The sequence below is a fragment of the Gorilla gorilla genome, chromosome 7 (assembly GCF_029281585.2).
Source record: "Gorilla gorilla gorilla isolate KB3781 chromosome 7, NHGRI_mGorGor1-v2.1_pri, whole genome shotgun sequence".
In the NCBI taxonomy this organism is placed as follows: Eukaryota; Metazoa; Chordata; class Mammalia; order Primates; family Hominidae; genus Gorilla; species Gorilla gorilla.
The window spans coordinates 5,920,800-5,946,578 of NC_073231.2; the positions used below are offsets into that span (position 1 = coordinate 5,920,800).

The following is a 25,779-nucleotide window of genomic DNA, read 5'->3' on the forward strand; positions in this document are numbered from 1 at the left end:
CAGTCCTGGATCCTGAAATCTGCGACGTTTTGAGGCCATACCTAGGACTAGTCACTTGGTAAACATTATCAGCAGGGGATTTTGTTGTTGTTGTTTGTTTGTTTTTGCCTTGGTTACCTGGAGGGTTGGGGTTGGACACGATGGGAAAACTCTCACTCCCCATCACTCTGCTTGCTTTCCCTGGCATCCATGTTGCTCAGGGAGTCAGAGTGGGTAGGGCGTGATGGACTCACCCCAAGACTGCAAGCAGGGGTGCATCTCAGGCTGCTTAGGGTGGCGGCGAGAGAGGAGCAAGTGGGAGAGACGCTTATGGTGACGGGGGAGCTGGCAGGCAGGAATTCGTTCCGGGATCCGAGGCATGGAGGTGGTCCAGGAGAGGCAGGTATTGGACATACGTGTGGGGGATAGTTCCCTTCCTGAGGAGATGGCCACGTTCACCCCTCGAGGAGGCCACTTCTTGCTCCTGTCTGGGTCTTTGGCCTCGAGGACGGCACACAGCAAGGCCGAGTGGTGTGGAGCCGGGTCTTGGAGTGAATGCAGGGATGCATTCCAGGCTGGGAGGAGAGGCGGCAGAACCCGGGCAGCGACATCTACAAATGACGGCAGCTGGGTGTGCTTAAGGCTCAGCAGACTCACAGGGACGTGCGGACCGTGGGGCAGAGAGAGGCTCGGCAGCTCCTCTGGTCATCACAGAGCTTGGACATCTGGTCTGGGCCTGGCACTGCTCCGGTATGGCCCGTGGCTGTCACAAGGCAGGCAGCTGTGCCCGCAGGGAGCTTGCTGTCCTAGATGTGGCCCTGGGTGACAGGCTGAGAAGAACAGGGCTCCCCTAAAAGTTGGTGGATGGGCTGGGGTGCATTTGAGGGGGTCAGCCCCACAGCTGTGTCTGGGTGGAGGCAGGGGGAGAGGGAGACAGAGGAGACCATCGTGATGATCCTGGTGACAAGGAGGAGGGTCTGGGGCAGGAGGGGCCTGGGATGGAGGAGGCAGATGTGGGGTTGAGGGGGGCCTGCCAGAAGGAGGAAGGTGTGAGTGCAGAGACCAGGGGAGCAACAGGCCATGGAGCTGGCAGATCCTTCTTCTCTGCAGGTCACCCCAGCGCCCAGCCACCTTCCCAGGGAGAGAGGAGAGAGCAAGCGACCTGCCCCTTGGTGGCTCAGTGGCCATAAGACAGGCGGTGCTGTGTTGTAGCCACAGCCTCGCTCCTCCAGGCATTCAGGGACAGCCCATCGCAGGCCGCAGAAGGACACAGGGAGGAGTCAGGCGGGAGGGGACGCAGCCTGGCCTCTGGGGAAGGAGGCACAGCTGCCCCCACACAGATGGGACCTCAAGAAAGGTCCTCCAATCCTCACTGGCCTGTAAGGGTGTGGACTGAACAAACGATTTCACGATTAATACCTGTGTATGTGATACATGAGCTTACTAGACAATATCACCCATCAAGTACCAGATGCTATTTTTAAAACTTCTTAAGCTGTACGACAAAACTGAAATCTATGTGAAATACAACTATGCTTTTCCCCCAAATTGTTAATTTCCTTTAATACCCCAAAATCCGGCTGTCAAGAGACCTGTTCAATCTACTAGATGCTAAATCTTGGTCATTAACCATTTGGGAACATCAGTGTTTCCTCTCCACTCCTTACACTTTGCTATATAAAAACAACTGCCTGGCCGGGTGCCCTGGCTCATACCTGTAATCCCAGCACTTTGGGAGGCTGAGGCCGGTGGATCACCTGAGGTCAGGAGTTTGAAACTAGCCTGACCAACATGGCGAAACCTCGTCTCTACTAAAAATACAAAATTAGCTGGGTGTGGTGGCGCATGCCTGTAGTCCCAACTACTCAGGAGGCTGAGGCAGGAGAATCGCTTGAACCCGGTAGGCAGAGGTTTCAGTGAGCCGAGATCGTGCATTGCATTCCAGCCCGGGCGACGGGGCGAGACTCCGTCTCAAAAAACAAAAAGAAAATTAGCCGGGCGTGGTGGCGGGCGCCTGTAGTCCCAGTTAATTGGGAGGCTGAGGCAGGAGAATTGCTTGAACCGGGGAGGCGGAGCTTGCAGTGAGCCGTGATCGCGCCATTGCACTCCAGCCTGGGCGACAGAGCGAGACTCTGTCTCAGAAAAAAAAAAAAAAAACACAAATCTGCCCTCTCGAGTGCCCAGGCCAGACATGGACACTGATTACTGAAGAAACAGTCCACGGTGGGGGTCACATATTCCCCTTCCCCGCACCTGAGGGTTTCCGCCGCGCTTCCGGGTGTTGAATGCCGTTTCTGTTTCCCCGCAGACCCGCAGTACTCATGGTCGCCCACGCAGCACTTCAATGAGGAGCGCTACTCGCCCGCGCCCAGGAGCATGAAGGGCCTTTCCGGAAGTCGGACCCAGCCGCCGCTGTGTTCCGGGCACACGTGTGGTCTGGCGCCCCCAGAGGACTGCGAGCACCTGCACCACGGGCCCGACGCGCGGCCGCCCTACCTGCTGAGCCCCGCCGACAGCTGCCCCGGGGGGCGCCACCGCTGCTCGCCGCGCAGCTCGGTGCACTCGGAGTGCGTGATGATGCCGGTGGTGCTGGGCGACCACGTGTCCAGCAGCACCTTCCCGCGGATGCACTACAGCTCTCACTACGACACGCGCGACGACTGCGCTGTGGCCCACGCGGGTGCCAAGATCAACCGCATCCCGGCCAACCTGCTGGACCAGTTCGAGAAGCAGCTGCCGCTGCACCGGGACGGCTTCCACACGCTGCAGTACCAGAGGACGTCCGCGGCCGCCGAGCAGCGCAGCGAGAGCCCCGGGCGGATCCGCCACCTGGTACACTCCGTGCAGAAGCTCTTCACCAAGTCGCACTCGCTGGAGGGCTCCTCCAAGAGCAACGCCAACGGCACCAAGGCGGACGGCCGGGCGGACGATCACCACCACGCCCACCACGCCAAGCACAGCAAGAGGAGCAAGAGCAAGGAGCGCAAGCCGGAGGGCAAGCCCCGGCCCGGCATGAGCAGCTGGTGGAGCTCGGACGACAACCTGGACAGCGACAGCACCTATCGGACGCCCAGCGTGCTGAACCGGCACCACCTGGGCCCCGTGGCCCACTGCTACCCCGACGCGCTGCAGAGCCCCTTCGGGGACCTGTCCCTCAAGACCTCCAAGAGCAACAACGACGTCAAGTGCTCGGCCTGTGAGGGGTTGGCGCTGACGCCCGACGCCAAGTACCTGAAGCGCAGCTCCTGGTCTACGCTGACGGTCAGCCAGGCCAAGGAGGCCTACCGCAAGAGCTCGCTGAACCTGGACAAGCCGCTGCTGCACCAGGACGCCAAGCCCGCCCTGAGGCCGTGCCACTACCTCCAGGTAAGCAGGCTCACGGCCCTGTGGAGGCCGTCTCGGCACAGCAGGTGGTATTGTCGTTATTCCTTTTTTAATTGACAGATAACAACTGCATACACATTTAGGGTGTGCAACAGGATGTTTTGAGATACGGATATGTTCTGGGACAGCTCCACTGAGCTGTTAACACACGCATTACCTTACATACGTAATTTTTTTTGGTGGGAGCACTTAAAATCCACTCTGGATGATTTCCAAGTATTCAATACGTGGTTGTTAACTGCAGCTACCGTGCTGGCCAACAGGTCTCTTGAGCTGACCCCTCCTCACTGAAATCTTGTCCTTTGACCAACATCTCCCAATTCTTCCCCATCCCCAGTCCCTCTGGTAACCACGGTTCCACTCTCTGCTTCTATGAGTTCAGCTGTTTCAGATGCCACCCGTGAGAGCGACCATGTGGCCTCTGTCTGTGTGCGCCGGGCTCATCCTGCTTTGCAGTTTCTTCCAGCTCACCTGTGTTGTGGAGAATGGCAGATCTCCTTCTTTCAAAGACTGAATAGTGTCCCCTGTGTACGTACCGCATCTTCTTTATCCATCATTTGCCGGTAGACTCGAGGATTGACGGCACGCTATGGCTTTGTGCGCGGGGCTGCAGGGATGGCAAGACATTATCTATGGGCAGCTCTCATGCGTGAGTCTGGCCTGCTCTGGGAGGGCCTCTGAAGATCCCGACTCCTCCTTGGAACCATCCCTCTAAACACAGTGGGCTATTTCTTTAAGGCCTCTAAGGCTGGAGGGTTTAACAACCACAGCAAACACAGACTTGCCCATGTGGATGTTTTCCATGTGAGAGCTGATGGACCGGCCTAATGGAAATGGGCCTGCGACATTCCTGAGTTCACTCCCTGCACCTGGCCACAGCCTCTCTAAGCACCCCCCACCACAAAAAGCCTGATTATGGAAAAGTCCTCTGTGTCTCTGGGGTGTGGATTAAATGGATTTACCAAAGGCAAAAACAAAGAAGGTAGATCCCTAGAGCTGGCATATTGCAGAATTCCCTGTTTTATGTGATTTCACTCACTGTCTCTGAATTGTGCCATTCCTGAGTTTACTGGAGAAGCCCTCTGGGAGGCACACGCTACTTCTGAGTATGCCGCTCAGTGACTTCCATCAGTCAATAGCGCTGTTAAAAAAAACATAACATGTGTGTCCCAACTCACAAATCACTGTTGCTTGCCTAGAGCAGCGGCTGTGGGCCTCGCATCAGGTTAGAATTGTCTTCATGGAGTAATGGGCCATTGCTGGCTGAGCCAACAGGCAGTCAACTAATGGGACGGGGGGACCAGTAGCCGTGATTCTTTCTGGGAGTCGTGGTGGCAAATCCTTCCAGCGGCACCGTCACCATCAGGTCCAGCGTCCACGTCTCAACAGCTCTGTTTTGAAAGGAAATGCTAACCAAATTGCCTTTGCAGGCAGATTTATTCAGAGACAAATTGGTAGTTGCATAAAATATTACTTTATAGCAATGGAAGAGGTGTAAATTTTGTTTGCTGTTGGCAAACCCTAATCATATCCAAATGTAAAAGTTGTGTCTGCTTGTTTAGAGAAGCCTGGTAGAAAGAATCGAGGTTCACTCTCATCTGTCTCCTCATTGTCACAGACACACTGCTCTCTTGTTTTTGTCTGTGCCTGGTGTGGATAGTCAATGTTCCCTGAGTGAGCACTTCAGGACACTGTCAGAGCCTCCAGGTTTTGCCCCAGGGTCACCTGCGTCCAATGCCTGCCACTCTCCCCCAGCCCCTCCAGCTGCGCCTTCTCCACAGGTCCTGTGCCCCTTGGACCTGCCTTCTCCCAGGAGCTTCTCCCACCCACTTCCTCCCAGGAACATGCTTCTCTCTGCCTCCAACAGCTATTCCATGATCTAGGTGCAGGGAATACCAGTCGTCCACAAAGGTGAAGTGAGACAGAGTGAACCCGCGCACCATCAGTCCCTTTCAAAAACCATCCCTCCGAAAGTGACCTCATTCCATCTGCACTCACGCCTTCCCACCCAGGCTACACTGCAACAAATCCCACACGACAGACAGATACAACTGTAAATATGCCTGTGTTGATCTCCAAAAGATCCACACGGAATGATGAGGATGCTTTCTTTTGAAACATAACCACCTGCATTATATCAGCCTGGTCAGTGGTCACATTCCCCTGAGGGCTCACTGTCTCTTGTTGGCTTTTATTTGAATCAGGATCCAGAGAAGAGTCCCGCCTGGCAGCTGCTGATGAGCCTCTTCATCTCATTCAGTCCGAGGTTTCTCCTCTCTTTCCTCTCTTCCTCCCCCTAGATTTTTTTTGTTTGGAACCAGCTGGTTGGTCTGATTGTGTCTGTCAGTCTGAGTTCCGTGCCATGGGGTCATTCCAGACACTCTGGTCCTGTTGTTCTGCAGCCGGCCACCCACTCCTGGACTTCCCTGCCCGGACGCCACTGGCCTCCCTCTCACGTCCACTCAAATGACACATCCTCGGAAACAACCCAGAGCGTTATCATGCCGACATTGGGAAGCACTGCCCGGAGGATGGAAGGTCGTCTGGAGGGAGCAGCCATGGCTTTCACGGCGCTCGTTCACAAGGGCGTTTTCTTGCAGTAGCAATCTCCCCCCATCCCCACATCGACCTCCCAGTGAAACCACCTCTTTTAGGGGATGCAGCTCAGTGACTTCTCTCCCCTCCTCACTGTCCCCCAGTGGTCACCGCTGGACCCCTCATGGAAAGATCTATGAAGCTGAATATCAGGAGCTGTGTGCAACCTCCTCAGGCTGTTTCTGTCCTAGGACTCAGCTGGATTGACATCTGGCATTTTCAAAGATGCCTGTGCAGGGCTGTCCCTTCCTGTCGATTGCATTAAACTTTCTGGTGGAAAACTACAGGTTTCTGGGTCCTCACAAACCCAGATTTTATTTCACAGCCGGGAAATAGGGAAACTAAAGGAATTTGTCTGTGGGTCCTAGTGTACAGATAAGATTTAAAAGAATAAGAAGAGAGAAATAAATGTTTATAAATTGTCTTCCTTTTTTCACTAGGAGCACTTGCAGCTGAACGACAGGATCACTTTTCATTTTCACCCTTGGTTTGTACAGAGTATGTGGTTCACATTAGAGGAAGATTTTTTTCTTGTTTTTAAGTAGGTCAAAACGGAGACTAAGTGGAATTGAAAGGCAATTCAGGCCTCACGTTATTCTTTCACAAAGCTCTTGTTTTCATCTTTTCTGCATCAGCAGACTAAGCATCTCAGGTCAAACTTTTCAGGAGCATTGTAGGAATGCAGAACGGATTCACCGAGGCTTAGCTCAGGATGCCAAAGGCTCTCTATGCCACAGTCCACAGAAACTCCCAGGGACGTGCAGGAAGGGAGAGACGCCGCCTCCCTGGGAAGGCTCCCAGCGGCATCAGATGGAGGGACAGCGGGGCCCCTGCTGCCTCCCACAGAAGACCCGGCAGCCCCTCCAGCCCATGGCCTCTGTCCCCACCTCCTTCCCTCCTGTCCTCAGGCCTCCTCTCTGCGGCTTCCCAGTCTCCCACCCCGTCCTGCGCTCCTGGTTTTCTCCTCTTCTAGTGTCCTCCCCACCTGGCGTCGCCCGGCCGCAACCCTGGCCCTCCTGGGGAAGAGGTTCGGACCCTACTCTTTATTTGACATGAAGAGGTTCAGACCCCCAGTTTTATTTGGCGTGTTCACGGGCAGCAGCCCCGTTTTATTTGGCGTGTTCACGGGCAGCAGCCCCGTTGTGCTCGGCGTGTTCACGGGCAGCAGCCCCGTTGTGCTCGGCGTGTTCACGGGCAGCAGCCCCATTTTATTTGGCGTGTTCACGGGCAGCAGCCCCATGTTATTTGGCGTGTTCACGGGCAGCAGCCCCGTTGTGCTCGGCGTGTTCACGGGCAGCAGCCCCGTTGTGCTCGGCGTGTTCACGGGCAGCAGCCCCATGTTATTTGGCGTGTTCACGGGCAGCAGCCCCATGTTATTTGGCGTGTTCACAGGCAGCCCTGTTAGACTTTGGGTTTTACCTGTCAGGCTTTTTACATGTTCACGTGTTGGAAGCAAATGGCAGAAAAGAACACAGAAGGGAGGGGGTGGAATGAAAACGGGGAGCCCTGAGCATTCCCTCCCTGCTTGTAAAGTGTTTCAGAACCTCTCCCTGCTCCCGCCCTCTGCAGCGGGTCCCATCACCGAGTACTGACCTTTCCTTGCAGCTATTCGCTGAAGGACGTGTCTGTTTTGTAGGCCGTGCAGATCCCCGGCTTTCAGGCTCAGCTACTGCATTTGTGAGGTTTCCAGTTAGGTACAAAAACACGTCTTAAAAGTCCCATCTCCCAGATCAACAGGTCATCCTTGCGGTGTAGTTTAAAAAAATCATCCGTCTTTTACAAAATGGAGCCAGGCTCCCCTGTTTCTTGTCTCTACAATAAGCATTTAAAAGGCTTGTCACAGGGCCAGGCACGGTGGCTCACACCTGTCATCCTAGCACTTTGGGAGGCCAACGCAGGTGGATCACCTGAGGTCAGGAGTTCAAGACCAACCTGGCCAAAATGGCAAAACCCTGTCTCTACTAAAAATACAAAAACTAGCCAGGCCTGGTGACAAGTGCCTGTAGCCCCAGCGACTCAGGAGGCCGAGGCCTGATAATTGGTTGAACCTGGGAGGTGGAGGTTGCAGTGAGCCAAGATCACTCCACTGCACTCCAGCCTGGGTGACAGAGCAAGACTCTATCTCTAAATAAATAAATAAATAAATAAACAAAATGGTTTGTCACGGAATGCACGACGCTGGCCGTTTGCTTGTTTCTGCCCTATCTGGGGTGGAACCTGAGTCTCATCAGAGTTGGGTGTGGTGGCCTGGGACAGCCTGGGCCACCTCTGGCCCTCCTGCCACAGGCCCACCTCCACATGCTGGGTGACCCCTCCCTGCTTGTTTCCTTCACGCCCTCAGCTCAGCTTGGCCTCCACCTTGACCTTTAGTGAGGGTCCGTCTGCTCCCCACCTGCCTCCTGAGCCCGGGTCCTGTCTTTGTCCCGCTTTGCCCTGTATCTAGGAGGGTCCAACACACTCAGTAACAATTAGCGAGGGGCACCTGTATCCTGCAACGTTCCAGAGGACGCTGGCTTGAGCATAAGGGTCTCTCCGGACACCTAGGTGTCCCATGTTCCAGAACTTGGCAAGCAGGAAGGACCCACGCGCCCCAGCCCCCCCTCCCCCACGCCCACCACCCTCACAGTATCACCACCAGTTCAGGAAGGCTGGCGTTGTGGCCTATGGGGTGCTTTCAACTCCAGAAAACAAATAGTTCTGACAAGCTTCTCAGAAAACTTCTCTGTAGTTGTAGTTTTAGGAGCAAAAGAGTGAGAAAGGAGATTGCTGTGGTAGGTTCCTATCCTTAGCGATACCAGTGGTCAGCAGAAAGGAAGAACTGGCCAGCCTGGCTGTGCTCCACTGTAATGCACGTTGCAATTTGAAAGGAGGGCTTTTGTTTTAAGTGGCTCGTGGTATAGATCTGGGGCCGTGAATGTATAGGAGAGTTGGGGTGTGGCCACACCTCACTTCCAATCCCATAGTGGAACAGCAGGGCCGGGAGGAAATTCTCATCCCCTTTTAAGCCGCTCTGGACACAGACGCACAACCCTGCACAATCCTTCCGCAGCCCCTCGAGTTTCTGGTCTGGATCTGTCCTGCACTGACACCCAGCCACCAGCTGCCCTATCCGTCCAGTGTGAGTCCTAAAACGCCTCCTTTAGACAAAGCGGTGACCTCCGCTTCCAGGAGCCACGTGTGCCTGCCCCCCACACTCTGTGTTCCCTGTCCTGTGGCCCAGGCCACACCATTTCCTGACTGCAAAGCCTGTGTTGTGAGGGGCTCCTCCACAACTGCCCTGCCTTTGGGTCACCGCTTCCCCCCGGCCGCGACTGCCACAGAATCCTCTCCCACCTTGAGTAACGTCACACAGGGCTTCGCAGGATCTCGATGGTGCTCACCGAGCCCGTTCGTGTATCAGGGACCGTCTGCAGGAGTGCGGGAGCTGGGCCTGTGCCTTCGAGCCTCTCACTATCTCCCCGGCTGGACTCCTCCCATTCCCCAGTTGTCCTGGGACTCGGTGTGTCATCGCTGGGGGCAGCTTGGTGCCGGGCAGGCAGGGAGATCGCTGGGCTGTGTCACATCTCAGTGACATCATCTTAGGACCCACCACATTCTTATCCCCATGACAGAAATTCCAGCAATGTGTGTTGAAATGCTGATGGATGTTGAAGGGTGTTTGGTTTTGGGTTGTTGGCCAGCCTTGTGTCTGGTAAATCTTTCTGCCTCTTCAATCCTGCACACCTCCGTTTGTGGTGAGATTCAAGACAGTGTTCCGAAAAGCACACTGGAAATCATAACTCATGTGAACATGGAACACTGGGTGGGTACATGTGCTGTTTTATCCAGGTTTCCCAGGGGAGAATGACATGGCCTAATTGTAACTCAAGATGGTCGTGGATGCAGAGACCTCCTGGTGACTGGGTGCAGAAACCTTGTGACCTGTGACTGGGTCCTTGGATTCTGTGATCTAAGACCCTGAGGAACCATCTGCATTTGTGCCACGAGGGCCACCGAGTGGTCACCTTGTTCTGGGCACGGTGCCCTCAACTTGGCAGCTGAGGCTCTGCTCCTGCAGGAGTGCAGGTAGATGGGGTCCGGCTCTGTCCTCTCCCTCCCCGGGCAGATGAGGCTCTGCTCCTGTGGGTGTGCAGGTGGGCGGAGTCCTGCTCTGTCCTCTCCCACCCAGGACAGCTGAGGGTCTGCTCCTGCAGGAGTGCAGGTGGACGGGGTTAGGCTCTGACCTCTTCCTCCCAGGGCAGCTAAGGGGTCTTCTCCTGTGGGTGTGCAGCTGGGCAGAGTCCGGCTCTGTTCTCTCCCTCCTAGGACAGTGGATGCCCCAGGCTTCTCTGTTCCCGCTGAGACTGTGTCTCCTGCCTCAGACTTGGTGATCCACGTGCAGTACTGGTCTGTGAATGATCCTGGAAGGGCTGACCCAACCCAAAGTACAGCAGGACTAGGAGCTGTTGGAGCTCAGGCCGGTGAACTGCAATTTAAGTCATCCCTTGTCTGTCTTGGTGTTAAGGAGTGGAATGGAATCAAGTTTGTCCTTAAGAAAATGAAGTGGGCAGCTGAACTCTAAACCTAACTCTGACTTGGTTTCAGTGGCTCAGAGGAAAAACCACAACAAACAAACAGGAAAGGAAAGACTTCCCACCCAAGCTAAATTGTTGTAGGGATACCAGAGTGGATTTGAGCAGCATCGCGAAGATCTCTTCCGCTGAGATGTACATCCCGGGAGGCAGCAGCCATGCACCCAGCATTTCTCAAGCTCAGCACAGCGGGATGGGGGCTGGGAGATGCTTGTGGGGTCGGTCTTATGGAATGGGGGATGTTGAGCACAGCCACGCACCCAGCGTTTCTCAAGCTCAGCACGGGAGTGGGGGCTGGGAGACGCTTGTGGGGTACGTCTTATACACTGGGGGATGTTGAGCACAGCCATGCACCCAGCATTTCTCAAGCTCAGCACAGCGGGATGGGGGCTGGGAGATGCTTGTGGGGTCGGTCTTATGGAATGGGGGATGTTGAGCACAGCCATGCACCCAGTGTTTCTCAAGCTCAGCACGGCGGAGTGGGGGCTGGGAGACGCTCATGGGGTTGTTCTTATGCACTGGGGGATGTTGAGCAGCATTTCTGGCCTCCACCCACTACCTGCCAGAAGCACCCCCATTTAGTGACAACCAAACATATATCCAGATGTCACCAAATGTCCCCTGGGGGCAGAATTACCAGGTTGGGAACCGCTGGTGTCATCCAAAGAGCATGAGCTTTAGAACAAGACAGACGCGTGGAACCTTCTCGCAAGCTGTGCAGCCGGGGGGCTCGCAATAGGGGCTTTCCATGGAAATAAATGGCTATAACTGTGCCTGCCTGACCTCCCTCAGGGTCCCGGAAAGAGCCCCTGGTGAGATGGACTTGCCGATGGCCACGGGTGTCCTCTCAACAAGGAGATGGTGGCTGAGGGGTGAGGACACAGGATGGGGCAGAGGGCAGGGGTGAGCAGCGGGGACAGGTCTCGGCTGATTCTGAGAGAACTCAGGTGCTGTGTGAACTCAGGGGTCTCCGCACCGAGGCAAGGAGTGGCCGTCCTGCCTTCATGCCGCCAGCCTGGGTGGTGCGTGAGTCAGCTCGGGTGCCATGATGGGCATACACACCCGGGGAGCGTCCAAAGGCACATTCATTCCGCAGGGTCCTGGTGGCTGGTGCCCAAGACCATGGAGTCCCAAGGCCAGCTCCTGCTGAGCCTCTCCTGGGCACGCAGACGCCGTCCTCTCCCCATGTCCCCATAGGGTTGCCCCCTCTCTGCCTGTCTGTGACCTCATCTCCCCTTCTTAGGAGGACACCAGGCAGACAGGATCAGTGCCCACCCTGGTGACCTCATTTTACCTTCTTCACCTCTGTAAATGTCCCATCTCCAAATAATCACATTTCTGAGGTCCCAAGGGTTAGAGTTCAACATAGGAATTTGGAGGAACACAATTCAGGCCATAACTTGTGTGTCCTTCCCAAGGACGGGCGTGGGGAAGGCAGCTTTCTCCCGCTGAGGGGCTGAGGGCATGCCCTGGAGAGACTCAGCCATTGGCTGGCGCCTCCCAGCAGCTTGGAGCAGGCACCTTGGTCCTGGAGGGGTGAGTGTGGCATACACGCATCCTGGGGGCTCCCATGTGGGTGGGGTTATGCCAGGCATGCAGCGCCTCTGTTGGTGGCCTCCTGGTGTCCATGAGCCCGTGGCTCCCATTCCAAGCATGAGGGCGAGAAGAGCTGGACGGGGCCAAAGGGCCCAGTCACGTGTGCCCAGTCGCAGGCAGCTTAGATGGGGGTTTTGTACACTCAGCTGTAGTGTGGCCCACAGGTTTGGAGATGGCCATAGGAAAGACAGTTCACAACTCACAGCCCCAGAAGAGGGTGAGGCCACACCCCTGGCCTGGGGGACACACCTATGGGTCAGGAGGCAGGAGAAGAGGGAAGCGTGGGCAGGAGCCTTTGCCACAGTCTCTGGGAAGGACGGAGACACATACAAACATACACACACATACACACATAGGCATGCATGCACACCCATTTGCCTGCACACACACATACACATATGTGCACATTACACATACATAAACACACATATGCACATAGGCATGCATGCACACCCATATACCTGCACATATACACATATATGCACATTACACATACACACATACCCACACATACATAGGCATGCATGCACACCCATATAACTGCACACATACACATATATGCACATTACACATACACACATAAACACACATACGCACATAGGCATGCATGCACACCCATATACCTGCACATATACACATATATGCACATTACACATACACACATACACACACATATGCATGCATGCACACCCATATAACTGCACACATACACATATACGTACTTTACACACACACACACCCCCACACACACACACCCCCACACACACACACGGCTTAAAGGAATGCAGAAGACATTTCCCTGTGGGAACGCACAGCAATGGACGATAATGTTCTTCCTCGGTTCCAGTGCCTCCGAGAGAATATGATGATATAATCCTGGCCCCTTTCACCTGGGCTTTGCAGCTTGGAAGAAAGAAAAGATATTCCAGTTTGTGCAGTGTTGAACTATCCCTAAAGCAAGTAACAGGAGACGTCGAAATGTATGCTGATGTCACCCTTATGAAAGTGCCTTTTTGTTAGAAATTATGAACATCACTCATCACTAGGTACAAGGAGGTAATTAGGGTAATTGATTGGCGTTAAATGCAGCAGGGACTGCAAACTGGATTTGCAGAGTCTGGTAGCCGTCGTGAAAAGAAATTTATTCATTCCTTCACTGAAGGCCATAAAGCCATTTTGGTTTCAGAGCGTGCACTTGGCCACCCTGGGCTGAGGGCTGCAGGGTTCGAACGCTGTAACATAACGGAGAGAGATTTGTTTGCTGAGGCAGGCTGGCATTTTAGTATTGCTCTTCTGTTCTTTTGATAGTCTCCAGACATATGCTTTGGAATGGGGATTTGGTACTTGAATTCATGCTTTGAAATTGACTCTGGTTGACATTCTTTCTGTATTGAAATTTCTTCTGTCAAAGCCTGCGAAATTGGCTTCTTAAATCAGAAACAGAAACATACAAGCTGGTCTCATTTGTTAGTTAATTTGCAGCCTGCTGAAGAAAAAAATCTTTACTTTGTTTTTTATGGAAACATGTTTTTAATTCACAAAAAAATCCCATAAACCTGCCAAAGTGAATCTCTTCTTTGATGGCGGAGGAGCTGCTCTTCCATCTGCCGCCAGCCAGCCTCAGCCTCCCTTCCCGAACTCAGCTTTTTACACATTCCCAGGAGAGTGGCAGCGCGAGCTCCCCCGTGCCCAGGAACTGGGTGGCCGGGCCTCCCTCTGCCCCATCGCCTCTGCCTGCACCTTCTGCTGGTCCAGCTCAGACAAAAGGAAACCCGGACCTCACCCCAGGACCTTTCCTGATCCTGGCCCCTCCCATCAGCCAACAGTGACCTTCAACACGTGTCCCCTCCACACTGGCTTCTCCACCCTGATGATGCTATCACTCATTTCATGTCCATCTCCTGTACCGAATTGTAATGTCATTGAGAACTGTGGCTTTTCTTCAATTAAAAATAAGGGTGTTTATTACAAAAGTCATATAGGGTTCATGTAGACAATTTAAAAATATAAAGAAAAGTCATTGAAAACCCTGTAATCTTCATCTCCTAGTGACGGTCCCTGTTTCACCTCTTCTGGCTGCTTCTGCACATAACACAGTCACATCTTTAAAAGACATAAAAATGTCAAGTGCTTTAAAAATTGCTTTTCCCCTTCATGAGCATCTTTTCATCACTAAATACACATTCTGCAATATTATTTTTGATAGCTGGGTAGTATCCATCCTGTGGTTTTAATAAATATTGTAAGCCATCCCCTATGATACAGTATTGTTGTCATTTCTCCTTTTTCCCTGATTACCAATTCCCCAGTCCCTGACCCTGGGCTGCATTGTCTTGGGGAAGCTTCATGGAAGGAAAGTTGCCCAGTCTAAGGACATGACCAGTCCGAAGGCCTCCAGTCATCTCCAGAAAGACTGGGCGCTCCACTGCCCGCCACCTGGCCTGAAGACAGGGAGATAAGAATTGTCAAGTCCCCAAAGTTGTGAATTCTTTATTCTTCCTTAGTCATCTTTTTCCAGTGCTCAAACTTCCTCACTGTCAGGAAATGTAAACCAAAATTCACATGGACAAAATTTGAACAAAACATGGGCAAATGTACGCCTGTTTTCTTAATTGCTGATTTCTTGCTGAGAGAACCTGCTGTGGCTGAGGCCCCAGGCCTGTCTCTTACCTGACCTACAGCTCTGCAGCTCTGCGGTGTCATCTGTGGGACTTTTACATTGACCAGGTCATTAATACTTGATATGGTTTGTGTCCCCGCGGAAATCTCATTTTGCCTGACAGCTCTCATAATCCTCATGTGTCATGAGAGGGACCCGGTAGGAGGTGATTGAATCATGGGGGTGGGTCTTTCCTGTGCTGTTTTCATGATAGTGACCAAGTCTTATGAGATCTGATGGTTTTTTAAAAGGGAGTTCCCCTGCACACACTCTCTTGCCTGCCACCATGTAAGACATGACTTTGCTCCTCATTTGCCTTCTGCCATGACTGCGAGGCCTCCCCAGCCATGTGGAACTGTGAGTCAGTTAAACCTCTTTCCTTTATAAATTGCCCAGTCTGGGGTATGTCTTTATTAGCAGTGTGAGAAGACATGCACACGATACCTCCAATTCCCTTTCAGCCTGGTCTGTATTCCTCTTTGAACCCGTGCAGACCTGGGCACAAGGCACCAGGTCATAAAGGCTTTAGAAGAACCCAGCTGGAGAGGACCGCAGACACTGCCTGTCCAGCTCATGGTCACAGTTCAGGATCCTTGTCCTGAGCCTTTGGGCCTCTTGGAATCTGGGTGGAGGGAGAATCTGGAACTTCCCATCCTGTCCAACCCTCATCACAGCATCACAGCATCCTCATCACAGCATCCGGATCTTCTAGTGTGCATGGTGCTAGGGTGTCGCTGTGAGCTGTCGTGTACCTGGGCCACCTTGCGGGTGCTACAGCTGTGATCCACCTGCACTGTGACCCACAGGGGCCTGCGGGACTGTGGTGTTCGGGTGTCCGCGCCTTGTCACTGTGGGACTGTGTGTTGGTCGGGTGTCCGCACCTTGCGGCTGCGGGACTGTGTGTTGTACGCGTGTCTGTGCCTTGTCGCTGCGGGACTGTGTGGTGTTCCAGTGTCTGCGCCTTGTTACTGGGGGACTGTTTGGTGTTCGGGTGTCTGCGCCTCATTGCTGCGGGACTGTGTGGTGTTCGGGTGTCTGCGCCTTGTTACTGCGGGACTGTGTGGTGTTCGGGTGTCTGCGCCTTGTTGCTGCGGGACTGTGTGGTGTTCGGGTGTCCGCGCCTCGTTACTGCGGGACTGTGTGGTGTTCGGGTGTCCGCGCCTCGTTACTGCGGGACTGTGTGGTGTTCGGGTGTCTGCGCCTCGTTACTGCGGGACTGTGTGGTGTTCGGGTGTCCACGCCTCGTTGCTACGGGACTGTGTGGTGTTCGGGTGTCTGCGCCTCGTTGCTGCGGGACTGTGTGGTGTTCGGGTGTCCGCGCCTTGTCACTGTGGGACTGTGTGTTGGTCGGGTGTCCGCACCTTGCGGCTGCGGGACTGTGTGTTGTACGCGTGTCTGTGCCTTGTCGCTGCGGGACTGTGTGGTGTTCCAGTGTCTGCGCCTTGTTACTGGGGGACTGTTTGGTGTTCGGGTGTCTGCGCCTCATTGCTGCGGGACTGTGTGGTGTTCGGGTGTCCGCGCCTCGTTACTGCGGGACTGTGTGGTGTTCGGGTGTCCGCGCCTCGTTACTGCGGGACTGTGTGGTGTTCGGGTGTCTGCGCCTCGTTACTGCGGGACTGTGTGGTGTTCGGGTGTCCACGCCTCGTTGCTACGGGACTGTGTGGTGTTCGGGTGTCTGCGCCTCGTTGCTGCGGGACTGTGTGGTGTTCGGGTGTCTGCGCCTCGTTGCTGCGGGACTGTGTGGTGTTCGGGTGTCCGCGCCTCGTTGCTGCGGGACTGTGTGGTGTTCGGGTGTCCGCGCCTTGTTTCTGTGGGACTGTGTGGTGTTCGGGTGTCCGCGCCTTGTTACTGCGGGACTGTGTGGTGTTCGGGTGTCTGCGCCTTGTTGCTGCGGGACTGTGTGGTGTTCGGGTGTCTGCGCCTTGTTACTGGGGGACTATGTGGTGTTCCGGTGTCTGCACCTTGTTGCTGCGGGACTGTGTGGTGTTCGGGTGTCCGCGCCTTGTTACTGGGGGACTGTGTGGTGTTCGGGTGTCTGTGCCTCGTTTCTGCGGGACTGTGTGGTGTTCGGGTGTCCGTGCCTTGTTGCTGTGGGACTGTGTGGTGTTCGGGTGTCTGCGCCTTGTTACTGCGGGACTGTGTGGTGTTCGGGTGTCTGCGCCTCGTTTCTGCGGGACTGTGTGGTGTTCGGGTGTCTGCGCCTCGTTGCTGCGGGACTGTGTGGTGTTCGGGTGTCTGCGCCTCGTTGCTGCGGGACTGTGTGGTGTTCGGGTGTCTGCGCCTCGTTGCTGCGGGACTGTGTGGTGTTCGGGTGTCTGCGCCTCGTTTCTGCGGGACTGTGTGGTGTTCGGGTGTCTGCGCCTCGTTGCTGCGGGACTGTGTGGTGTTCGGGTGTCTGCGCCTCGTTACTGCGGGACTGTGTGGTGTTCGGGTGTCTGCGCCTTGTTGCTGCGGGACTGTGTGGTGTTCGGGTGTCTGCGCCTTGTTACTGGGGGACTATGTGGTGTTCCGGTGTCTGCACCTTGTTGCTGCGGGACTGTGTGGTGTTCGGGTGTCCGCGCCTTGTTACTGGGGGACTGTGTGGTGTTCGGGTGTCTGTGCCTCGTTTCTGCGGGACTGTGTGGTGTTCGGGTGTCTGCACCTTGTTGCTGCGGGACTGTGTGGTGTTCGGGTGTCCGCGCCTTGTTACTGGGGGACTGTGTGGTGTTCGGGTGTCCGCGCCTTGTTACTGGGGGACTGTGTGGTGTTCGGGTGTCTGTGCCTCGTTTCTGCGGGACTGTGTGGTGTTCGGGTGTCTGCACCTTGTTGCTGCGGGACTGTGTGGTGTTCGGGTGTCTGCGCCTTGTTACTGGGGGACTGTGTGGTGTTCGGGTGTCTGTGCCTCGTTTCTGCGGGACTGTGTGGTGTTCGGGTGTCCGTGCCTTGTTGCTGTGGGACTGTGTGGTGTTCGGGTGTCTGCGCCTTGTTACTGCGGGACTGTGTGGTGTTCGGGTGTCTGCGCCTCGTTTCTGCGGGACTGTGTGGTGTTCGGGTGTCTGCGCCTCGTTACTGGGGGACTGTGTGGTGTTCGGGTGTCTGCGCCTTGTTACTGGGGGACTGTGTGGTGTTCGGGTGTCTGCGCCTTGTTACTGGGGGACTATGTGGTGTTCCGGTGTCTGCACCTTGTTGCTGCGGGACTGTGTGGTGTTCGGGTGTCTGCGCCTTGTTACTGGGGGACTATGTGGTGTTCCGGTGTCTGCACCTTGTTGCTGCGGGACTGTGTGGTGTTCGGGTGTCTGCGCCTTGTTACTGGGGGACTATGTGGTGTTCCGGTGTCTGCACCTTGTTGCTGCGGGACTGTGTGGTGTTCGGGTGTCTGCGCCTTGTTGCTGCGGGACTGTGTGGTGTTCGGGTGTCCGCGCCTTGTTACTGGGGGACTGTGTGGTGTTCGGGTGTCTGTGCCTCGTTTCTGCGGGACTGTGTGGTGTTCGGGTGTCCGCGCCTTGTTGCTGTGGGACTGTGTGGTGTTCGGGTGTCTGCGCCTTGTTGCTGCAGGACTGTGTGGTGTTCAGGACTCCTTGTCACACGGGGTCCATGGTAAGGGGAGCTCCTGCTCGTCCAGGCTGGAAGTCCAGGATTTGTGAGTGACAGAAATGAGCATGCCTTTCCCTCTTCCTTGGCTGCTGTCCTGGGCTGCAATGTGGAAGATGTCAGATCTGCCGGAGCGCTGGTGCGGCATGGCATTTAGGAATGAATACAGGGGCCTTCAGCCAGAAGACTTACCTTCCCCACCAGCCACGCAGATCCCTGCTGGTAGTGCTATCGATCGGCTCACAGGCAATATGGACACTGGAAAGATAGGAGGTTCCTTTTAAGATGATATAAGGAATATACCTCAGTATCTAAGTATTTTACAGCAAGGGAAAAAAAAATACCCTGTCTGAAGACTTTTTAAATATGGAAATTTTTTATTTTCTTTCTCTGTAAACAGCATTTGGGGAGATTCTCTTCTTCTACATGAAAAACATGCTACGTTAGTTCCTTGACTACAGACTGTGGGTGATGAGCTAGTTGCTGTGGAAAGCTTTGGAGTTCTCTGCACTCAGCGACTGCATGCTGTGTTCTTTTGCCTTTGTAAACGTGAATTTGACCTATGGAGTGAACTTTACCCAGAGCCTCTGGGGAGCTGTTCCAAGCTAATGAACCCTGGGGAAAAGACACCAGGTCCTGAGCTGCAGGGAGCAGCTCCCTCAACGCAAACCATTGTGTTCCAGTTCCATGACTTTGTGCTCATGGCCGCGTTGGGTTTCCAGTTTCACAGATGGTGGATGGAAACAGAATATTGGCCCGCACTGTCGTCTTCATGGTTTACCCTCCCCTCAGAGAGACACTTCACACAAACACACAGCAGGCAGCCTGTGGGGCCATTGTGGGTGAGATATAAAATGCACGTGGGTTCAGTTCTGGAGCAGTCAGATACACAGCACAGGGGGGTTATATGTATGGGCTCTCAGCTCTGTGCAAGGCAGATATATAGCAAGTACATGGGCCCAGTTCTGTGCCTGGCAGATATATAACAGGCATAGGTGCTCACCTCTGTGCCAGGCAGATGTATAACATGCACAGTTGCTCAGTTTGGTACCATGCGGATATATAATACACACGGGTGCTGAGTTCTATACCACACAGATATATAACATTCATGGTTGCTCAAGTCTGCACCAGGCAGACACATAACATGCACAGTTGCTCAGCTCTGTACCAGGCAGACATATAACATGCACAGGTGGTCAGCTCTGTACCACACAGATATATAGCGTGCACAGGCAGGTGCTGAGTTCTGTACCACACAGATATATAGCATTCATGGTTGCTCAGGTCTGCACCAGGCGGACATACAACATGCATGGGTGCTGAGTTCCGTACCACACAGATATGTAACATTCATGGTTGCTCAGGTCTTCACCAGGCAGACATATAACATGCATGGGTGCTGAGTTCTGTACCACACAGATATATAGCATTCATGGTTGCTCAGGTCTGCACCAGGCAGGCATACAACATGCATGGGTGCTGAGTTCCGTACCACACAGATATGTAACATTCATGGTTGCTCAGGTCTTCACCAGGCAGACATATAACATGCATGGGTGCTGAGTTCTGTACCACAGAGATATATAGCATTCATGGTTGCTCAGGTCTGCACCAGGCAGACATATAACATGCATGGGTGCTCAGCTCTGTACAAGGCAGATGTATAACACACACAGGTGATCAGCTCTGTACCACACAGATATATAACATGAGCGGGTGCTGAGTTCTGTAACAGGCAGACATATTCCATGCACAGGTGCTTGGTGATATGTCAGGTGGCATGTGATGTGGCTGGGCAAGATCCTTTTGCAACTCTGAGTACTGAGAATTTGCATGTATGACAGAACTTGGCTTCTAGAGTTAAAACCGTCCTCTTTTATTTGCTTGCAATTAAGATATAAATATACAATAAGATAGGCATTTTCTCTCTTGTTTTCTTTTTTTTTTTTTCCTTTTCTTCTCTGTTCAGTTACTCAACTTTCAATTTCCTCTTATACCAGAGGGAAATAAAACTAAATTTTAGCCAGTGCTTTGTCCCAGCTGCTGAGATTGTAAGTGTCCCTTCTTCTCTTACTTTTCTCACATGTTCTCACTTTATCCATAGTGTTTACCTATCACTTATAATGAAGGAAAACCAACATTTTTATATTCATTTCCTCTTAGGGTATGCATTTTTATGCATCTGACTTTAACTGATAAATGACTGTAAAGAGGTGTATCTTTATGGAATTGTAGAGGATTTGTTCCCAAAAAGGAGCTGATGCTGCCGTTCTCAGTGACAAAGTTGACGCGTTTCATGTCTGTCTGCTCCCAGGTACCTCAGGATGAGTGGGGAGGGTACCCCACCGGTGGCAAAGATGAGGAGATTCCCTGCAGGAGAATGAGAAGTGGGAGTTACATTAAAGCCATGGGGGACGAGGAGAGCGGAGAGTCAGACTCCAGCCCCAAGACATCACCAAAGTCGGCAATCCTACCGGAGCCGCTGCTGAAGTCCATCGGACAGAGACCGCTTGGAGAGCACCAGACGTAAGTGAGACCAGCTGCCTTCCCACTCCAAGCACTTTCCCACTGTCTGCGAGCTCCCTCTCCAAAACCACTTCACCGTGAGCTGAGTGCCATCCATTTAAACTAAATTCCCAAGCTGAAAATATTAGACCCATGGCTGTCAATTTTCGAGTATTTTTTTAAAGAACAACCAAAGCTTTTGTTATTCATCAATTACATAATAATTAAGGAAGTGTGCTTGGGCAACTTCCTTGTCAAATTATAAAGCCAACGTGAGCCATCGTATCTTTCTGATCATTCAGATTATCCTCAGGACAAGCACATGTCTCTGTTTGTATGAATGTGTGCGTATGGGTGTGTGTTTGAATGTCTTTGTGAGTAAAACTCGTTAAAAGGGAATTTTGTTGTTGACTATAACTTTGTAAGTGCATTTCTAGGCAACACATTTTTTTGTAGAGGAGGGAGGAAATGGACTAGCTTTATAAATATAATACCCTACACTTTACATATTTGCCCAAAATTTATTATTAATAAATTAAATTTTGAAAATATAGAGAGATAAAACTCTTTGGGAAATCAGCAATTCCTATGAACCATGAAAATATGACTGTTACCGTCAACAGCCACGCTGCTGTGTAACTTGAGTCCCACAAGTTAGTTTGGGTGGTAATGCCAAGACCTGCCTGGAAGCTACCCGTGCCTTCCGCGGCCGGCTGTGAGGTCCTGGGCAAGTGGATAGCCAGGGCGGAACTGCTTCTCAGCCTTGGCCAGTGCCACATAAGAGTTATTAATTATGACCCACACATCAGACAGGGAGCCCTGGGCCACAGGGCCCTCCCTGTATTGTCTCTACCCACGCCGGGTGCACCCAGTGATGAGCCAGTGACCATGTAACCTCTTCCAATACATCTAGTTGTTCATCGCTGTTGGCTTACAAGATGAGAAAGTGAAATTTTAAATTGAAACCAAATCTTACAAATTAGAACTTCACAAATCCGAACTCTATCATTGTTGCCTAGTTCAACTAAATTCAAGAGCTATGGTGTAGGAATGCCAGACAAGTCATGCCCTGAGACCGGGCCACATGTCTGCCCAGCCCAGGCCCATCCATCTCCTCTCCCTCCACAGAGGGTGGTCAGTGCCAGCTTGTGGGACGAGTGGCTGAGAACAAAGCCAAAGTCTTGCCCTGGGGAAGCTCTTAGACTTGTTGGAAGGAAATGGGGAGCAGGTGTTTGTAAGCCAAGAAATAACCAGGAAACACGATTACCAGGAAGGGGTTGGGGAGCTGGACAGAGCTGGGAGCAGAGCCAAGTTGTCTGACCCATCTGCTCCAGCAGGAAAGTGAAGGATTGGACTGGATGTCGGCTCTCACCCACCTTTTATTTGGGGCACTTAAAGACATTAGGAGAATTATGAATTATCTGAAACGTCTTCTAGGGAAAAGCACACACATGCAGAAGCTATGCTTCGTGGGTCCAGGGCTCCAAGGCCAGCCTCAGTCCTGGGGTTTTGGACCTCCAGGTAAACAGCCATTGGTTAACTTCCCACTTTAAATGTTTGTGATTCATTTCATAATTCTATACGTTTGAAAGCAAAACATGAAAAAACAAAAGCCTTTTTTTGACCATGGGCAGGGACTAAGTGTTTTAAGAATTACGAACGGCGTTTTCCTGTTGACGGGTTCCTTCTTCCACTCATTCACCATCACTGCCGCGGGTTCCCCAGGATCATTATCACCTCATTCTTCAGTGGCAGAGATGGTGTCTCATTCCTTTCTTCACATCAGGGACCGGCCCAGAGTCCTGTATGAGGGAGGCTCCAGTACTAACAGTGTTCAAAGGACACTCTCAGAACTTTACACTGGCAAAACTCACACCATCACCCAATGTAGTTGAAACTCTTCAAAAAACCAGCGGAGGGATGTGAGCCTGAGGCCCCCTGACAGCATCACCTAAACACTGGCCAGACCCTTCCCTGCCCAGGTGGGAAACCCTCTGGGAGTTCACTCACCAACAGCCCTTAACACCTGACCAGAAAGCATTCCACGGCCTCAAATCTGATCAGATGTGAGGAAAATGGGTGAGATGTGCTGCCTACGTTACTCCTGTTCTAAACACAAATCCACTCTTCCTGTGGCCCCCATGCCACTGTCCACTCAGCAAACACAAATCCACTCTGCCCATGGCCCCCATGCCACTGTCCACTCAGCAGACACAAATCCCCTCTTCCCGTGGCCCCCATGCCACTGTCCACTCAGCAGACACAAATCCCCTCTTCCCGTGGCCCCCATGCCACTGTCCACTCAGCAGACACAAATCCACTCTGCCTGTGGCCCCCGTGCCACTGCCCACTCAGCAGACACAAATCCACTCTTCCCGTGGCCCCCATGCCACTATCCACTCAGCAGACACAAATCTACTCTGCCCGTGGCCCCCATGCCACTGTCCACTCAGCAGACACAAATCCACTCTGCCTGTGGCCCCCATGCCACTGTCCACTCAGCAGACACAAATCTGTCTCTGCCTGTGGCCCCCATGCCACTGTCCACTCAGCAGACACAAATCCACTCTGCCCGTGGCCCCCATGCCACTGTCCACTCAGCAGACACAAATCTGTGTTTGCCTGTGGCCTCCATGCCACTGTCCACTCAGCAGACACAAATCCACTCTGCCCGTGGCCCCCATGCCACTGTCCACTCAGCACACACAAATCCACTCTGCCCGTGGCCCCCATGCCACTGTCCACTCAGCAGACACAAATCCACTCTTCCCGTGGCCCCCATGCCACTATCCACTCAGCAGACACAAATCTACTCTGCCCGTGGCCCCCATGCCACTGTCCAGTCAGCAGACACAAATCCACTCTTCCCGTGGCCCCCGTGCCACTGTCCACTCAGCAGACACAAATCCACTCTGCCTGTGGCCCCCATGCCACTGTCCACTCAGCAGACACAAATCTGTCTCTGCCTGTGGCCCCCATGCCACTGTCCACTCAGCAGACACAAATCCACTCTGCCCATGGCCCCCATGCCACTGTCCACTCAGCAGACACAAATCTGTGTTTGCCTGTGGCCTCCATGCCACTGTCCACTCAGCACACACAAATCCACTCTGCCTGTGGCCCCCATGCCACTGTCCACTCAGCACACACAAATCCACTCTGCCCGTGGCCCCCATGCCACTGTCCACTCAGCAGACACAAATCCACTCTGCCTGTGGCCCCCATGCCACTGTCCACTCAGCAGACACAAATCCACTCTTCCCATGGCCCCCATGCCACTGTCCACTCAGCACACACAAATCCACTCTGCCCGTAGCCCCCATGCCACTGCCCACTCAGCAGACACAAATCCACTCTTCCCATGGCCCCCATGCCACTGTCCACTCAGCAGACACAAATCCGTCTCTGCCCGTGGCCCCCATGCCACTGTCCACTCAGCAGACACAAATCCACTCTTCCTGCGGCCCCCATGCCACTGCCCACTCAGCAGACACAAATCCATCTCTGCCCATGGCCCCCATGCCACTGTCCACTCAGCAGACACAAATCCGCTCTGCCTGCGGCCCCCATGCCACTGCCCACTCAACAGACACATATCCACTCTGCCCGTGGCCCCCATGCCACTGTCCACTCAGCAGACACAAATCCATCTCTGCCCTTGGCCCCCATGCCACTGTCCACTCAGCATACACAAATCCACTCTGCCTGCAGCCCCCATGCCACTGCCCACTCAGCAGACACAAATCCGTCTCTGCCCGTGGCCCCCATGCCACTGTCCACTCAGCATACACAAATCCACTCTGCCCGCGGCCCCCATGCCACTGCCCACTCAGCAGACACAAATCCACTCTGCCCGTGGCCCCCATGCCACTGCCCACTCAGCAGACACAAATCCACTCTGCCTGTGGCCCCCATGCCATTGTCCACTTAGCAGAGATGGTGCAACAGTTGGGTCCATTCTTCCATTTATCCAGGATTTATCACTCCATTGATGAGTCCAACAAATGTCAGGCATTCTGCCAAACTCGATTTATACGTGCCCCAATCATTCTTTTTCCCTAAATCTGACGCCGTGTTGTAGATAACAAAGCAGAGAAAGCAGCCATGTGATGGGTCTGGACAGCGACCTGCCTGCCAGGGACCCGCTAACTTGAAAGTCCTCGAAACTCCTCTGAGTCACTCTTTGGGGGTTAATGTAATGAAAGTTTCTGCAAAAAAAAAAAAATTATGTTACCAGGAGGTATCAACACATTTTTGCTGTTGCCTATTCGCATCTTAGTTTATCTTATATTCTTTCACGTTTTATGGATTCCAACATAATTCATTTATTTGCATTTTAGATGACATTGCTGAAGCTCAGCTTTGTAACTCAGGGAAGCTCTCATGATGCCTGTTTTATGGACAGAAACATGACTCAGGGAAATGAGGTGCTGGAGGCTGCACAAGCCACCAAGGCTCTCAGCTGAAGGTAGCTCAGCCCCAAGCCCCGTGGCCTTCAGCCCATGGCACTGCTCTGTGGAGGGCAGGGTAGATCTTCACCCCGTGGCACTGCTCTGTGGAGGGCAGGTAGATCTTCACCCCATGGCACTGCTCTGTGGAGGGCAGGTAGATCTTCACCCCATGGCACTGCTCTGTGGAGGGCAGTGGCAGAGGCCAGGGTAGATACTGTGGGGAGAGGAGAGAAAGGAAGAAAATGGCCAGGACTGGGAGAATTTCCATAGTTGTCACTCTGTAACCCTGTGTTTCCAGGAAACAAGGGCACACTGAGCTGTAGTAAGTGTGGACAAAATTCTCTTGAAAGATTTTAACAGTGGAGATGTCAGAAGCACATCATAGGGACCTCAGATTAAACAGGAAAGACAAGACCGGGGAGGCACATACACATCCATGTGCCGTCTTCATTCTGCTGGCCTCCAG

At 53.3% G+C, this 25,779-nt stretch overlaps 1 protein-coding gene across 6 annotated transcripts in view; it reads left to right on the forward strand.

Annotated features, from left to right (window-relative positions):
* Window positions 1–25,779, forward strand: part of DLGAP2 (DLG associated protein 2) — a 968,326-nt gene that overhangs the window by 814,601 nt on the left and 127,946 nt on the right. For all 6 annotated transcript variants that reach the window (XM_055347993.2, XM_063709014.1, XM_055347996.2 and 3 more), the window contains 2 exons: window positions 2,288–3,345; window positions 20,672–20,883. In XM_055347993.2, the coding sequence (XP_055203968.2) occupies window positions 2,288–3,345; window positions 20,672–20,883 (1,270 nt within the window). The remainder of the gene's footprint in view (window positions 1–2,287; window positions 3,346–20,671; window positions 20,884–25,779) is intronic.